Source organism: Myotis lucifugus, unplaced genomic scaffold, assembly GCF_000147115.1.
Source record: "Myotis lucifugus unplaced genomic scaffold, Myoluc2.0 scaffold_14, whole genome shotgun sequence".
Lineage (NCBI taxonomy): Eukaryota > Metazoa > Chordata > Mammalia > Chiroptera > Vespertilionidae > Myotis > Myotis lucifugus.
This window is the reverse complement of record NW_005871062.1, coordinates 89,655-107,058: the sequence shown is the minus strand read 5'-3', so window position 1 is coordinate 107,058 and position 17,404 is coordinate 89,655. Positions and strand designations below refer to the sequence as shown.

The following is a 17,404-nucleotide window of genomic DNA, read 5'->3' as shown; positions in this document are numbered from 1 at the left end:
CACTGTTTTCTACCATAATGCTATGGATCTAGAAAACAATTATAAGACAAAAACTGGAAAAAACACATAAACACATGGAGGCTAAAAAACATGCTATTAGCCTGGCTGGTGTGGCTCAGTGGTTGAGTGTCGACCTATGAACCAGGGGTGACAGTTCAATTCCCGGTGGGGGCACATGCCCGGGTTGCAGGCTGGTCCCCAGTAGGGGACATGCAGGAGGCAGCTGATCAATGATTCTTTCTCATCACTGATGTGTCTATCTCTCTCTCCCTCTCCTTTCCTCTCTGAATTCAATAAAAAAATATTTTTAAAAATGCCATTAAACCACCAATGAGTATAAAAAGAAATTAAAGAGGAATTAAAAATATATCTTGAGACAAATTAAAATGGAAACACACATTCCAAAATCTATGTAATATAGCAAAGGCAGTTCTAAGAAGAAAGTTTATACTGATACAGGCGTACCTCAAGAAACAAGAAAAATCTCAAACAATCTAACCTTACATCTGAAGGACCTAGAAAAATAAGAGCAAACAAAGACAAAGTGGGAGAAAGAAAATAATGAAGACCAGAGTGGAAATAAATAAAACAGAGACTTAAAAAACAGCAGCAAGATTAATGAAACTAAGAGCTGGTTCTTTAAAAAATAAATTGCCTGGCTGGTGTGGCTCAGTGGTTGCATGCTGACCTATGAATCAGGAGGTCAGGGTTCAATTCCCAGTCAGGGCATATGCCTGGGTTGTGGGCTAAATCCCTAGTGGGGGCATGCAGGAGGCAGCCAATTGATGAATCTCTCTCATCACTGATGTTTCTATCTCTCTCTCCCTCTCCCTCTCTGATATCAATATATTTTTAAAATACCAATGCATTTTTCATAGAACTAGAACAAATAATATTAAATTTTATATCACAAAGACCCTGAATAGCCAAAGAAATCTCGAGGAAGAAAACAAAATTAGAGATATCATGCTCCTTGATTTTAAATTATACTACAAAGCCACAATAATCAAAATAGTATGTACTGGCACAAGAACAGATACATAGGTCAATGGAATATAACAGAGAGCCCAGAAATAAATTCACACCTATATGGCCAATTAATCTATGACAAAGGGGAATATACTATGGGGAAATGACAGTCTCTTCAATAAATGATGTTGGAAAACTGAATAGATACTTACAAAAATTGAAAACCAGACCACTTTTTACACTATGTATGTAAAAAATAAACTCAAAATAGATTAAAGACTTACATGTAAGACCCAAAACTATAAAACTCCTAGAAAAAAGCATAAGCAATAAACTCTTTGGCATCAGTCTTAGCAATATTTTTTTTGGATATAGTGTTAGCAATATTTTTTTGGATATGTCTCCTTAGGCAAACAGCAGCAAAAATAAACAAATGGGACTACATTAAACTAAAAAGGTTTGACAGAACAAAAAAACCCAACAAAACCAAAAGACAACCTACTGAATGGGAGAAGATAATTTTCAAATGATATGTCTAATAAGGGATTAATATCCAAAATATATAAAAAACTCAATTTAACATCAAAAACACAAAGAATCCAATTTAAAATGGGCAGAGGACCTGAATAGACAGTTCTCCAAAGATGATAAACAGATGGCCAACAGACACATGGAAAGATGCTCCACATCATTCTACAGAGAAATACAAATCAAAACCATGAAATCACACCTCATACCTGTTAGAATGACTATTATCAAAAAGACAACAGAGTGGTGCTGCTTTTCCCTGGTGCGATTCTGTCCTGCACATCTATTCTGCAGAAAAGTGGTTGTTGCTATCTGTCTGTCCGCCTTTTCTCCCACCTAATTGCATGCCACCACCCCATGGAGGATTCAATGGACATGGACATAAGCCTCCTGAGGCCCCCGGACTATCTTTTCAGTTTTTAACTAAAGACCGACTAAGGGCCCTGGCTGGTGGGCTCAGTTGGTTGAGTGTTGTCTTGTGCACTGAACGGTTGCCAGTTCATTCCTGGTAGGGCACATACCCAGGTTGTGGGTACAATCTCTGGTCCGGGTGCGTATGGGAGGCAACTCATCGATGTTTCTCTCTCTCTCCCTCTCCCTTCCTCTCTCTCTCTAAAGTCAATTTTTAAAATAAAACTTAAAAAGACCAACAAAGGTTATCATTTCAAGATGGAGAATGAGCCCTAGCTGGTTTGGCTCAGTGGATAGAGCGTCGGCCTGCGGACTGAAGGGTCCCAGGTTCGATTCTAGCCAAGGGCACATGCCTGGGTTTTGGGCTTTATCCCCAGTGGGGGATGTGCAGGAGGCAGCCAATCAATGGTTCTCTCTCATCATTGATGTTTCTATCTCTCTTTCCCTCTCCCTTCCTCTCTGAAATCAATAAAGATATATTTAAAAAAAAAAAAGATGGAGAATGATAAAAATGAGCAACGATTATCTTTAAGAACTGTCAGTTTAGGGGCTGGTGCAAAGGATGAATTGCACATTGTTGAAGCAGATAATGAATTATGAAGGCAGTCCAATTAAAGTAACAATTGTCTTATGGCTGAAGTGTGGTTCAGGGCCTATAAGTATTAGTGGAGAGCACTCAGTAGCTGTGGAGGAAGAAGCAGTCAGAAGATGAGAGGAGGAGGAAATGAAACTCCTAAGTACGTCTGCTAAGCGTTCTGCCCCTGGAAGTGGTAGCAAGGTTCCACAGAAAAAAGGTAAAAGTTGCTGCTGATGAAGATGAGGATGATTAAGACGAGGATGATGATTTTGAGGATGAGGAAGCTGAAGAAAAAACTCCAGTAAAGAAATCTATATGAGATACTCCAGCCAAAAATCAAACCATAATGGAAAAGACTTAAAGCCATCAACACCAAGATCAAAAGGTCAAGAATCCTTCAAAAAAACGGGGAAAAATCCTAAAACACTAAAAGGACCGAGTTCTGTAGATGATATTAAAGCAAAAATACCAGCAAATAGAAAAAGGTGGTTCTCTTCCCAAAGTGGAAGCCAAGTGCATCAGTGATGTGAATTGCTTCCAGATGACTGACCAGGAGGCTAGTCAAGGTCTCTGGCAGTGGAGGACGTTTCTTTAAGAGAATAGTTTAAACAGTTTGTTAAAATTTTCCGTCTTATTTCATTTCTGTAACAATTGATATCTGGCTGTCCTTTTCATAATGAAGAGTGAGAACTTTCCCTACCCTGTCTGATAAATGTTGTCCAGGTTCCATTGCCAAGAATGTGTTGTCCAAATTGCCTGATTCGTTTTAAAGTGAAACTCCACCCTTTGCTTGGTTTTAACTATGTATGAAATGTTACAATAGGACATAGTAGTAGTGAAGGTCAGACAAATGGAAATGGTGGGGAGACAAAAACATACACATGAAATAAACTCAGTATTTTATTTTTTAAATATATTTTTATTGATTTCAGAGAGGAAAGGAGAGGGACAGAGAGATAGAAACATCAATTATGAGAGAGAATCATTGATCAGCTGCCTCCTACACACCCCCTACTGGGGATCAAGCCAGCAACCCAGGCATGTGCCCTTGACCAGAAATGAACCCGGAACCCTTCAGTCTGTAGGCCGATGAGCTAAGCCAAACCAGCTAGGGCTAAACTCAGTATTTTAATAAAGTAAAAAAGAAAAGACTAAATATTGATGAGGATGTAGATAAAAGGAAACCCTAGTGCACTGTTGGGGGGATTGTAATCTGGTACAGCTACTATAGAAAACAGTATGGAGATTCCGCAAACATTTAAAAATAGAACCACCATGTGACCCAACAATTCCACTTATGGGAATTTATCTAAAGAAACTGAAAACACTAATTCAAAAAGACATACGCACACCTATGTTCACTGCCGCATTACTTATAATAGGTAAAATATGGAAGCAACCTAGGTGTCCATCGATAAAGATGATGTGATACACACACACACATATACACACACTGGAATGTTATTCAGCCACTAAGAAAAAAAGAAAAGAAAAAGAAATCTTACCATTTATGATAACATAGATGAACCTAGAGGGTATAATGCTAAATGAAATAAGCTGGACAGAAAATGACAAATACTGTGTGATTACACTTATATGGGGACTTTAAAAAATAAAACAAATGAACAAACAAAAACTAAACAAACTCACAGTTACATAGAATAAACTGATGGTTTCCAGAGAGAGGAGTGGGGTGGGGGTAGAGGGATGAGCAAAAAAGGTGAAGGGGATTAAGAAGTACAAATTGCCAGTTATAAAATAAGTCACAGGTGTATAATGTACAGCACAGAGAACAGAGTCAATTATCCTATCTAATAAAGAGGTAATATGCAAACTGACTATCACTCCAACACAAGATGGCCACCCCCATGTGGTCAAAGATGGCCACCACCATGTGGACACAAGCCGGCAGGGGAGGGCAGTTGTGGGTGATCAAGCCTGCAGGGGAGGGCAGTTAGGGGCAATCAGGCTGGCAGGGGAGCAGTTAGGCATCGATCAGGCTGGCAAGGGAGTGGTTAGGAGGTGATCAGGCTGGCAGGCAGAAGCAGTTAGGGGCAATCAGGCCGGCAGGCAGGCGAGTGGTTGGGAGCCAGCAGTCCTGGATTGTGAGAGGGATGTCCGGCAGTCGGACATCCCTCTCAGGGTCCCAGATTGGAGAGGGTGCAGGCTGGGCTGAGGGACACACCCCTTCCATGCATGAATTTCATGCACCGGGCCTCTAGTATCATAACTAAGTATAGCAACAGATGTTTTCTAGATTTATCATGGTGATCACTTCATAAGGTATATAAATATTGAATCACTATGTTGTACACCTGAAACAAATATAATATTGTACTAGTGGCCCGGTGCACAAAATTCGTGCACATTAAAAGGGAATTAATTAGAGGAAATATTTTAATATTGCTATTTGCCCTTTCTCTATAATAGAAGTGTCAGAGATGAAAGAAAATTAGTAAAATGTATATGAAAATCTTCCTCCTGTCAGAATCTGGAGCACACCATGGGACCCAGAGTCAAGTCCCCGCCCACCCATGTGCACCTCAAAATCATGTGAGACCCAGACCCGGCTGGCCCCCCATTGGGCTAGATCCAGACTCAGCCGGTCCCACCCTTGTAAAGCCCCGCTGGGCAGAGGGTGCGGCCTCAGGCGGGGCGAGGGGCGCAGCCTCAGGTCCCCTGGCCCAGTGCTGGGGCGGGGGGGCGGGGCGCGAAGTCTGAGGTCCCCTGTCAAGCCCCGCCGGGCGGGGAGCACGACCTGAGGTCCCCCAGCCTGGCGCAGGGCAGGGGGCACGGCCTAAGGTCCCCTGTCAAGCCCTGCCGGGTGGGGGGGCGTGGCCTGAGGTCTCCCGTCAAGCCCTACCGGCAGGGGGCGCGGTCTGAGGTCCTCCCGCCTGGCGCCAGGGTGGGGGGGTGTGGCCTGAGGTCCCTGTCAAGCCCCACGGGGACAGAGGGGGGGGCACAGCCTCAGGTCCCTGCTGATTGCTCGTTAAGGCTCGTTATGGGAACTTGGCCTCCACTGTGGGCGCAGCCATCTTGTGTTACGGAAACACCTGCCTCTGCTGTGGGCGCCGCCATCTTTGTGGTGGAGTGACAGTCAATTTGCATATTCCCTCTTTATGGATGCCAACTATATATTTTTTTAAATGTCTGTGGCAGATTGTATTGATCCCAAAAATATATTTTAAAAAAGAATAAAATACTGAGTTTATTCCATATGTATATTTTTGTCTCCCTAGATTGTATTGATCCCAATTATTTGTAGTCCTCCCTATAAAAGAATTATACAGAACTGCCTATTGCCATGTGGCTGCAAGTGACCCTCGCAGGGGGAGAAATGTATTCCTGTTACATGATTTGCTTTAATCAATGTACTGTAAACAGAACTGAAGTTATGTCATGACCAAGCTGAAGCTTCAAGAGCTATCATGTGGCCCTGAGATTGGAATGTCCTAAGATTAGGTGCTGCTCCTTCAGTCTGAGTCCCATTACAAAAATAGATGCATCCACGTACATAGAAAAGAGTCTAAATGTATATGAACCACATTAAAGAGGTATAAATGTGTGCATCTTAAAAAAATAAAAATTAAAGACAAGACACCATAAAATTATCTCTTCAGATGCAGGAAAACTATTTGATAAAACTCCACATCCATTTTATAATTAAAAACTGTCAGCAAACTATGAATTGAAGAAAACTTCCTTATCTTAATAAAGAGCACCTACAAAAAAACCTACAGCTGACATTGTAACTATTAGTGGATGACTCAATGCTTTCCTCCTAAGATTGAGAACAAGGCAAAGATGTCCTCTTTCATTACTTCGATTCAACAGTGTACTAGAAGTCCTAGCAATAAGGCAAGAAAAAAATGACATACAGTTTGGAAAGAAAGAAAGAAAAGTCACTACTTACAAACATTACTTCCTATGAACATCCCACAGAATCCACAAAAAACACCTCCTAGAACCAGTGAGTGAGTTTGGCAAGGTCACTGGATATAAGCTCAACATATAGAAATCAACTGTTTTTCTGCATACTAACAGCACACAATTGAAAGATAAAAATTTAAAAATTCTGTTTATAGCAGTTTCAGAAATATAAATGCTTAGGGATACATTTTAAAAACATGTACAAGACCTGCACACTAAGAATTACAAAACAGTCCTGGCTGGGTGGCTCAGTTGGTTGGAGCATCATCCTATACACCAAAAGGCCCAGGGCACATAACCAGGTTGCAGGTTCAATCCCCTCGCATATGGGAGGCAACAAATCGATGTTTCTCTCTCATATGTATGTCTCTCACTCTCTCTCATCAATAAAAATATGTCCTCAAAAAATATATACATATCCTCAGGAGAGAATTAAATAAGATAAAAGAAAAAAATAATTACAAAATATTGCTGAGAAAAATTAAAGTCCCAAACAAATGAAAAATATGCCAGTTCATGGTTTGGAAGATTTGATATTGTCAAGGTAGCCATTCTCCACAAATGAACATACAAAGTAAATACAATACCAATAATAACTCAGCAAATTAAAAAAACACACACCAAAAACAGAGATTGACAAAATGATTCTAATATTTATGCAAAGAACATTATATTAGCATAATATAATGATATAAGCATAAGAACAAATAAAGAGATTAATGTAAGAGAACATAAAGTCCAGAAATAGACCCACATATATATGATCAATTGATTTTCTACGAAGTTGCCAAAGCAATTAAACTGGGAAAGAGAAGTCTTTTCAGCAAATGACATTGGAACAACTGGATGTTCATATGGGGGGGGGGGGGGGCGTTAGGGGAGGAGAACCTTGATCTCTACCTCATGTCTTACACAAAAATTTAGATATATCAGAGATGTAAATATAAAACCTAAAAACTATAACGCTATCAAAAGAAAACATCAGAGGCAAATATTTCTTTAGATCGGTTATACAAATCAAGAACTATAAAAGAAAAAAGTATGGTAAATTAGGTTTCATCAATATTTATAATCTCTATTCATCAAAAGACATGGTTAAAAAAATAAAAAGCCAGACTAAAAGAAAACAATCACAAAACATAGATCTGACAGAAGACTTATATCCAGAACCCAATGATAAGCTTTTCTTTACTTTAAACCTTTCAATTATATCCTTACCCATTTTTCTACTGTTTGTGGGGTCTTTTTCTTATTAATTTGTAGAAAAAGCCCTTTATACATTAAGAAAATTAGTTCTGTGGCCTTGGCCAGGTAGCTTAGTTGGTTAGAGCATCATCCCAATATGCCAAGGTTGGGGATTTGATCTTTGGTCAGGGCACATACAAGAATCAACCAATGAATGCATAAATAAGTACCACAACAAATTTATCTTTTTCTCTTCCCCTTCCTCTCTCTCTCTAAAATCAATAAAGACAAAAAGAAAATTAGTTTTGTGATATGAATTACAAATATTTGTCCCAGTTTATTTGTCCTTTTACATGGCTCCTATTTTTAAATGCAAAATTATTTTTCTTTTTATGTAGTTGAATTAATTTTGTTTATAGCATCTGAGTTTTAAGTTGTATAGAGAATAGACTTCACTATCCTGACATTGTTTTTTAAAAATTCTCTTATGGATTCTCTTCTTACTTTCACTATTTCATTTTTGTTGCATTTAAATCCTTAGTCATTCTGTAATTTAATTTTACTTAATTCTTCTATTTTTCATTTTTTCCTTAATAATAAAGGCATTTGTGGCCATTAACTTTCTCAAAACAGCTTTTCATAGTAGTTGGTAAGATGTACTTCCCTTTCCATCCCTTTCTAGACAGTTTGTATATAAGTTACTTTTTTATTTTCTTTTGGACCCAAGGGTTATATCTAGTAACGTGTGTATCTATAAAATCTTCAAATTATTAAGATTTAAACCACTTTTTATTTATTTTAATTAGATTGAATTGTGATCAAGAAATAATATATGTAGCTCTAACCGGTTTGGCTCAGTGGATAGAGCGTCAGCCTCTGGACTCAAGGGTCCCAGGTTCGATTCTGGTCAAGGGCATGTACCCAGTGGGGAGTGTGCAGGAGGTAGCTGATCAATGTTTCTAACTCTCTATCCCTCTCCCTTCCTCTCTGTAAAAAATCAATAAAATATATTTTAAAAAATAAATAATATATGTACTTTGTTGCCAAGTATACAATCAATTTTTACAAATGTTTCTTAAAGGAATAAATGTATATTTTCTTTTTGAGAGGTATAAAGATCTAGTATATATCTATTAAACCAAATATATTGGTTGTATTCTTTTTTTTTATGATCTTTTTTTAATCTATTAGATTTGTCCAACCATGAAAGAGGTCTCCCGCTATCATTATTTTATCAATCTTTACGTTTCTATATATTGAAATTATCATAGTTTACTTTTCACCTTAAATTCTACCTCAAATGTTATTAATACTGCTAGTTCTTTTTTTATGTGTGTGTGACTTCCTTCTTCTGATTTGCATTTGCCTTCTACCTCTTTAACTGTTGCTTTATTTTCAACCTTTCTTTTTCATATTATTTCTTATATACAGCATAAAAATGAATTTTGTGACTTAATCCAATTTGAAAGGATCCAGAAGACAGAATAACTTAATTCATTCTATTTAATGAAATGACTTGCATACTTGATTTTAGTCCTTTTCTCTCGTGTTTATTTTTCCATGAATGTACAGGCATACTTCATTTTATTGCTCTTCACTTTACTGTGCTTTGCAGATATTGCATTTTTTACAAATTGAAGGCTTATGCCCTGACCAGTTTGGCTCCGTGGATAGAGCGTCAGCCTGTGGACTGAAGGGTCGCAGGTTCGATTCCGGTCAAGGGCATGTACCTTGGTTGCGGGCACATCCCCAGTAGGGGGTGTGCAGGAAGCAGTTGATCGATGTTTCTCTCTCATCGATGTTTCTAACTCTCTATCCCTCTCCCTTCCTCTCTGTAAAAAATCAATAAAATATATTTTTTTAAAAAAACAAACAAAAAAATTGAAGGCTTGTGGCAACCTTGCATTGAGCAAGTCTGTTGGTGCCATTTCCCAACAGGCCTGAATGGTTAGCATTTTTTAGCAATAAAGTGTTTTCTAATTAAGACATGTACTGTTTTCTTAGACATATTGTACACTTAACAGACTACAGTATAATGTGAACATAACTTTTACAGTCATGGGGAAACCCCAAAATTAGTGTGAATCACTTTATCATGATATTCACTTTATTGCAGTGGTCTGGAATTGAACCCACAATGCCTCCAGGGTATTTTATCATGCTATTTATAACCTTTCTCTATTCCACATTACATATGATCATTTTTCCTTATCTATATAACTTTTGCGGGTTAAGTACCATCCTATTAAATGGATGTATATTATTTATTTGACCAATCCCCTATTAATTGTCCTCAATTTTTTCTAATGTAAACACCACCATAGCCCATTCCGGTGGAATAAGCCACACGCTTGGAAGTCACCTTTCACATTTCCTCTCCTCCATCCCCATAACCAATCCATCACCAAATCCTGTTAATTTTACTTCCTAGATCACACTCATATTTGTGTACATCTCCCATCTCTCCTGCTACTATTCTATCCCAAAGTACCATCAAGCCCTAGCTGGTTTGACTCAGTGGATAGAGCATCGGCCTGCGGATCAAAGGGTCCCAGGTTCGATTCTGGTCAAGAGCACATGTGTGGGTTGCAGGTTCAATCCCCAGAGAATCATTTGATCAATGATTCTCATCATTGATGTTTCTATCTCTCTCCCTTTCCCTTCCTCTCTGAAATCAATAAAAATGTATTTTAAAAACAATACCATCAATCTGCTGTTCTACCCACATCAACTTTGCTCCCACATTCATTCATATTCATCAGTGCTGCTAGACTACAAACTGGATGATGTCCCACCTAAAACCCTTCTATAGATTCCTATACATTATGGGTAAATTTCAAAACACAGATTCAAGGCCCTACATCTCTGGATCAGATCCACTTCACTCTCTCTCCCTCCCTCCCACTCTCTCTAAAAATGAATGGAAAAAATATCCTGCCTGCCTAATCGCTCTTAACCACTCGCCTGCCTGCCTGATCAGCCCTAACCACTCTGCCTCCCTGTCTGATCGCCCCTAACCACTTGCCTGTCTGCCTGATCGCCCCTAACCATTCTGCCTGCCTGCCTGATAGCCCCTAACTGCTTGCCTTGCCTGTCTGATGGCCCCTAACTGCTCGCCTTGCCTGCCTGATCACCCCTAACCGCCTCTGCCTTGGCCCCGCCGCAATGGCTTTGTCCAGAAGTTTGTCTGGAATGACGTCCAGAAGGTCTTTTGGCTGTCCAGTCTAATTAGCATATTACACTTTTATTATTATAGACTAAAGGCCTGATGCACAAAAATTCGTGCAAGAGTAGGCCTTCTTTCCCCCAGGTGCCGGCACCGGCTTCCCTCCGGCACCCAGAACCCAGGCTTCCCTTCTCCAGCTGCCCGCAGGCACCCGGAACCCGGGCTGGCTTCCCTCCCTCTCTGGCTTTGTCAGGAAAGACATCTGGAATGACGTCTGGTTTAATTAGCATATTACCTTTTTATTATTATAGATAATGACTATCTGTGTGTTTACCATGTACCTAGTGGTTTACATGCATTATGTCATTTATCCTCACAACAAGGTAAATACTATTCATATTCTTTTTTTACAGATAAGGAAACTGAAGCTTATAAAAATTAAGTAATTTACTCTGGCTGGGTAGCTCTGTTGGTTAAAGCATCATCCTGATACACCAGCGTTGCCGGTTCGATCCCAGTCAGGACAAATATAAGAATCAATGAATGAATGAATGCATAAATAGGTGGAACAACAAACCAATGTTTCTCTCTCAAATTAATCAATAATTTTTTTTAAATTAAGTAATTTGCCCAAGGTCTTACAACTAGTTAAGTGGCTAAACTATGATCTGAACCTAGGTCTGATTTCTAAATTCATTATATCTACTTCCTCAGACTTGCACTCTTCAACCATATTCCATATATGTTGGCACTACTAATGATGCCTTGAATAGTAATGTTCAATCAGGTATTTTTGTACTTTGCAAAAAGTTATTTCCATCTACTCTTAAGATTTACTCTTAATTTCTCTAACCCATTCAGTATAAAAAGTAAAAAGTTATATGCCCTGGCTGGTTACTCAGTGGTTAGAGCATTGACCCAAGAACCAAAGGGTCCGGGTTCGATTCCTGGTCAAGGGCAAGTATCTGGGTTGTAGGCCTGATTCAAGGCCAGGTCAGAGCATGTGCAGGAGGCAACCAATTGATGTGTCTCTCTCACATTGATGTTTCTCTCTCTCTCCCTCCCACTCTCTCTAAAAATGAATGGAAAAATATCCTTGGGTGAGGATTAACAACAACAACAAAAAGTAAAAAGTTATAGTATCTCTAGACCAGCTATTTTCAATTCGTGTGCTACAAGAATTTTTAAAACATGCAATACTTACTAGTCAGAGCACTGACTTCTTTTCCCCTAGATTGTCAAATAAAAAAATGACAGCAGCCAACACAACAATAGCCATCTGGTGTTAATGAATCAAAATTATAGTTATTTTTAAAATCAGATAGGCAAAAAATATAACATATTCTTTTGTGTGCTACAGAATTTTAGTAATTAGTTTATGTGTGCCATGAGATGAAAAAGGTTGAAAATTGTTGCTCTAGGCTTATGACTATGAAATTTGAACTTGTTGGTAATTTTGTCAAAATATCAAAAAATAGCTGTGGTCAGTGTGACTCAGTTGGTCGGATGTCGTACCTTGCATCAAAAGGTTGCCAGTTCGATTCCCAGTCAGGACACATGCCAGGGTTGCTGGCTTGATGCCCAGCAGGCGGTATTGCAGGAGGCAGCTGATCAATGATTCTCATCATTGATGTTTCTATCTCTCCCTCTCCCTTCCTCTCTAAAATCAATAAAAATATATATATTTCAAAAAAGATTGAAAGTGATTTTAGGGATTACTCTGATTTATCATTTTGATAAATAAGCAATCTATAGCCCAAACTGTCTTGTCCAAGTTGTACATTAAGCTAATAGTAGTACAAACCATTAACTTTCTGCCCAGTGCTTTGTTATAGCACATTCCAATCAAGTGGATAGACTCAATTTTACTAGTGTCTTATCTTTCGAACAAGACTTAAAAGAAACAATAAAAAACTTTCACATTAAAGTCTGTTTCTACTTAACATCACATTGGTAATAAAGTTCTTATACTTCCACTCAAAGTGGATTATCATCTACATTTCAAATTTAGAATAAAGAGAATACCTTTTTAGTCCATCTTTTTACTCCATTATATCCTTTGGTTACCAGCTGTCTATGAAAAAAGCTGTTGAAGAAGTGAACCTAGAAGAGACATCAAATACAAGCACCCAGATTATATTAGACTGTGCCCAGGTTTAACTTTAAAAAAAAAGGAAATTTAAAAATCCTTAAATATAAGATAAACAAAAAGGTGAGGGGAATTTTCTTCTTTAAAATAATAACCAAAATATAAAAAATACATTGCATGGTTCTCATAAGTTAGAACTGGAATGGACAGTAAACAGATTACCTGAATCCAATCAAGTAGACAAGCAACCTGACAGATTTCTCCAAATCAGGTGATAAAGTTAAAAGAGGCTATGAAAGAATGAGGTATAATGAGGTAATCCTTGAACTAAAAGGATATGGATTACAAAACTAACCTCATATGAAGAATGTGAATTTGGAAATTCTTGTTGTCATAACAACTATAAAAAGGCCATAGCTTAATCATTTCTAGCACTGAAAGAATTATTCTAGTCATATGGAGCATCATGTCCTGCATACATGGCTTCGGAGTTCTGGCTTCTAAATTAGTATCAGCCCACCTGAGATAGTAAACAATTGTGGTCTTAAGTGTTTCCTCAATAACTTTGACTCACTTGAAATGATAAAATTGTTCTCTTCCTGTTGAGGTTCTCAGGATGTGGTCACCAGAACACAAGCATTATCAGCATCACCTTGGAACTTGCCAAAATGTAAATTCTGAGACTCTACCCTAGACCTACTGAAGCACAAACTCTGAGGTTGAGGCTCAGCAATCTGGTTTTATAAACTTTTCAGAGGATTCTGATGCACATATATTTTGAGAACCATGTAGCTTAAGATATTGGTTTTTAAAAGAGCTTACAGTAGCTATTTCTAGAGCAGTGAGTCTCAAACTTTGTATGCGTCAGAATCTGGAATGCAATCTGACAGATTAGCTTTATGATTCTAATTTAAAATACTTAACATATTTGTGATTTTAAGTGGAAAGTTATGACATTTTGTCTATTTTCATAAATAGTGTTGCAATCTGAGATTCATTACATTACCTGTTTAAACTATCAGACTTACAAAAGTTTATAAAGTACTTTGAAAAGTTTTGCTCATTGAAATCAAAGGCTGCTCACTAAGCAATTTGAGTACTCAGAAAGAAATTAATATATTACATTTTAAGAATAGTTTTAATATGTAACTAAGCTCTTAAGGGCATTTTATAATTTAGTTTGTATTTGAATTGAGTATCAAAGATTAATCCAAAATAAAGTGAAGCTGAATACTACTTTACCACTTTTTAAAAGATAGTAAAACTAAGTTAAATTTTAAAGCTTAAAGCAAATAGTCCCTTTTGTGCATCTTCAACTAAGAAAAAGCCTTCTCAAGATATCAACAACCAGCCCTAGCCAGTTTGGCTCAGTGGATAGAACATCGGCCTGTGGACGGAAGGGCCCTAGGTTTGATTCCGGTCACAGGCATGTACCTTGGTTGCAGGCTCCTCCCTGGCCTGCGCCCTGGTCAGGCCCTGCAGGAGGCAACTAATCTGTGTGTTTCTCTCACATCAATATTTCTCTCTGTCTTTCCCTCTCTCTTCTACTTACCCTAAAAATCAATGGAAAAATATCCTCTGTGGTGAGGATTAAAAAAAAAAAAAAAAAGATACCAACAACCATATCTACTTTGAAACAAATAAGCAGGAAAACACCAGCATCATGACTTTCTTATGCAGCAGTGATTTTGTAGAACGTATGCCCAAACCTAGCACCTGATCAAGACAAAATTAATCCTTTTCAAAAAAATCCAAGCGATATCAAATAATTATATAAAGTGTTTGTTTTTTAAAAACAACACTTTTTAATATACAAGGACTCTTGCTCCTAAAGAAGAGTAAGTTTTCACTTACTTTGTCTGGGACTGCATCCATTATCAGCTCACCGTACATATTAATGACCTATAAAGAAGCCAACATAAAACCAGCTTACTAACCCTATACAATTTAGAACATCCCACTCAGAATGAATAACACATTGATACTGCTAACAGTAATCAAACCTTTTGGATAGTGGGGTTAGAGAATGAGTCACTTCAGTAAGGGATAAAGAATCCTTGATTCCAAAAGATAACTGCGAAGCCAACCCAGAAGTTATTAATTATATTTTGTTGTCCAACATCCTCTGCAACTTTTCCATGATGAGAACCTACAATACACTAACCTGGTCATTCAGCCAATTCTGACCATCCAGTGTCGCCAGATCATCCATATCTAGCATGTGCTTATTGTAGAAGACACGGAAGTTGCATTTTTGATGTCTGGCCCGATAGTTTGTTATTTCCCTATTGATAAATGTTTTTCTGAAACAGAAAGATTTTGAAATAGAAGATTAAAAACATGAGTTCTGCTCAATTTATTGCTAAGTATCTTTTTTTAATCAAGAAAAAAGTCACATATGCTAAATTTTATTGTCAAGGGCTTAACTTAAGCATCATTGACAAACCTATTAGAAAAGTCTTCATTAAAGACATCTTTTAATCTTCCAAGGACATCTTTTTCACTGAGTGGAACCAAACTGCCATACTTCTTCATAACCTCATCTAGGAATCCTTAAATAAAGAAAGAAAGATTAAGGTGGAAAAACCATTTTCAGCATTCTCCCAATACTTAACCTATATTTAACCTATAGTATTACATATATCATACTATTAAAAAATTTTTGCCCTGGCTGGTGTGTCTTATTGGTTAGAGCATCAGCCCATGCACCAAAGGGTCGAGGGTTCAATTCCTGGTCAAGGGCACATACCTGGGTTGCAGGTAAGTGCGGGAGGCAAGCAATCAATGTATCTCTCTCACCTAGATGTCTCTTTCTCTCTCTCTCTCTCACTACCTCCTTCGGAGTGAGGATTAACAACAACAAAATCTTTAAAAAATTTTCTTTATTGATTTCAGAGATGAAGAGAGAGAGAGAGAGAGAGAGAGAAAGAAAGAGAGAGAGAGAAAGAAAGAGACAGAAACATCAATGATGAGAATCATTGATCGGCTTCCTCCTGCACGCCTGGGCATGTGCCCAGATGGGTAATAGAACAGTGACCTCCTGATTCATATAGGTTGATGCTGGCAGAAGAGAGTGTTTGTTTTTTGTTAATCCTCACCTGAGGATATTTTTCCATTGATTTTTAGGGAGCGTGAAAGAGAGAGGGACAGACAGAAACATCAATGTGAGAAAAACACACCGATTGGTTGCCTCTTGCATGAGCCTTGACCGGGGCCTGGGCCGGGCAAGAGCCTGCAACCAAGGTAGATGCCCTTGACGGGAATTGAACCCGGGACCCTTTGGTCCACAGGCTGATGCTCTATCCACTGAGCCAAACTAGCTAGGGCAACAAAATCTTTTAAAAGTTATGTTTTGTGAAAAAAATAAAATGAATCAGACCCTCTCCACATAGAGAAATGTTCTAAGACATTTCACATTGGATTTCTAAGCTAGCAATGCACTGTTAGGAAATGGCTAGCTAAAACTAAAGACAGACATCTTTTAGTAGTTTAACCTTGCAGTAGAATCCTATCTCTGAAAGAGTGAAATATACTAGTAAAGGGCTTAATTACCTGATTAAATGTGTCTATCACATTTGGTAACTAAAAGGAATTATTTTTTTAAAAATCACAATTAGAACCCTGGCCAGTGTGGCTCAGTTGGTTGAACATCGTCCCACGCACCTAGAGATCCTTGGTTCAATTCCTGGTCATGCAGGGCACATCCCTGGGTTTCAGGCTCGATCCCCAATAGGGGGCTAGCAGGAGGCAGCTGATCGATGTTTCTGTCTCTCTCTCTCCCCCTTCCTCTCCAAAAATCAATAAAAACATATATATATATATAATGTTAAATATAACATAAATATAATATAAATATAATACATATATTTAAATCACAATTAGAGGGAATGAATTGTTGAGACTCACAATTAGAGGGAATGAATTGTTGAGACTGCTGTCAAAGTATCATTTGGTAAAGGTGTTTTAAATATACAATTTGATAAAAGGGACAAATTCGAAGGCATTTTAAATATACAATTTGATAGCATTATTATAATCTGAAAAACACTATGAGGTAAGCTTAACTGAATAACAGCAAGTAGCATATTTTAAGAAGGGAAACAGAATTAAGGATGACTTCTTGGCCAGAATAGAGAATCGTCTTCAGGTCAATTTAGGTTAAATGTATATGCATTTTAATGGCTTCCAAAATGACCCACTGAATATACCTAAAAAGGCCCTAGGAAATAAAACCAGGACATTATTCTAAGTAAATACAAAGAAGCTGAAGAAAGGCTGAGAGGCTCACAAAAGTGCAGGCCCGCCGAAACCGGTTTGGCTCGGTGGATAGAGCGTCGGCCTGCGGACTGAAAGGTCCCGGGTTCAATTCCGGTCAAGGGCATGTACCTGGGCTGCGGGCACATCCCCAGTAGGAGATGTGCAGGAGGCAGCTGATCGATGTTTCTCTCTCATCGATGTTTCTAACTCTCTATCTCTCTCCCTTCCTCTCTGTAAAAAATCAATAAAAAATATATTTAAAAAAAAAAAAGTGCAGGCGTGACTTGTGCTA

At 38.2% G+C, this 17,404-nt stretch overlaps 1 protein-coding gene and 1 pseudogene across 10 annotated transcripts in view; one reads left to right on the top strand and one right to left on the bottom strand.

The window, feature by feature from the left end:
- Window positions 1-17,404, bottom strand: part of SENP5 (SUMO1/sentrin specific peptidase 5) — a 55,345-nt gene that overhangs the window by 9,927 nt on the left and 28,014 nt on the right. For 7 of the 10 annotated variants that reach the window (XM_023750513.1, XM_006084729.3, XM_006084726.3 and 4 more), the window contains 4 exons: window positions 15,302-15,407; window positions 15,020-15,158; window positions 14,710-14,757; window positions 12,792-12,869 (listed from right to left, as the gene is read on the bottom strand). In XM_023750513.1, coding sequence (XP_023606281.1) covers window positions 12,792-12,869; window positions 14,710-14,757; window positions 15,020-15,158; window positions 15,302-15,407 — 371 coding nt within the window. Of the gene's footprint in view, window positions 1-11,970; window positions 12,046-12,791; window positions 12,870-14,709; window positions 14,758-15,019; window positions 15,159-15,301; window positions 15,408-17,404 lie in introns of all 10 variants that reach the window. The other 3 variants (XR_002828207.1, XR_002828208.1, XM_023750514.1) reach the window with 3 other exon arrangements.
- On the top strand, window positions 1,530-3,357 carry LOC102434887 (annotated as a pseudogene).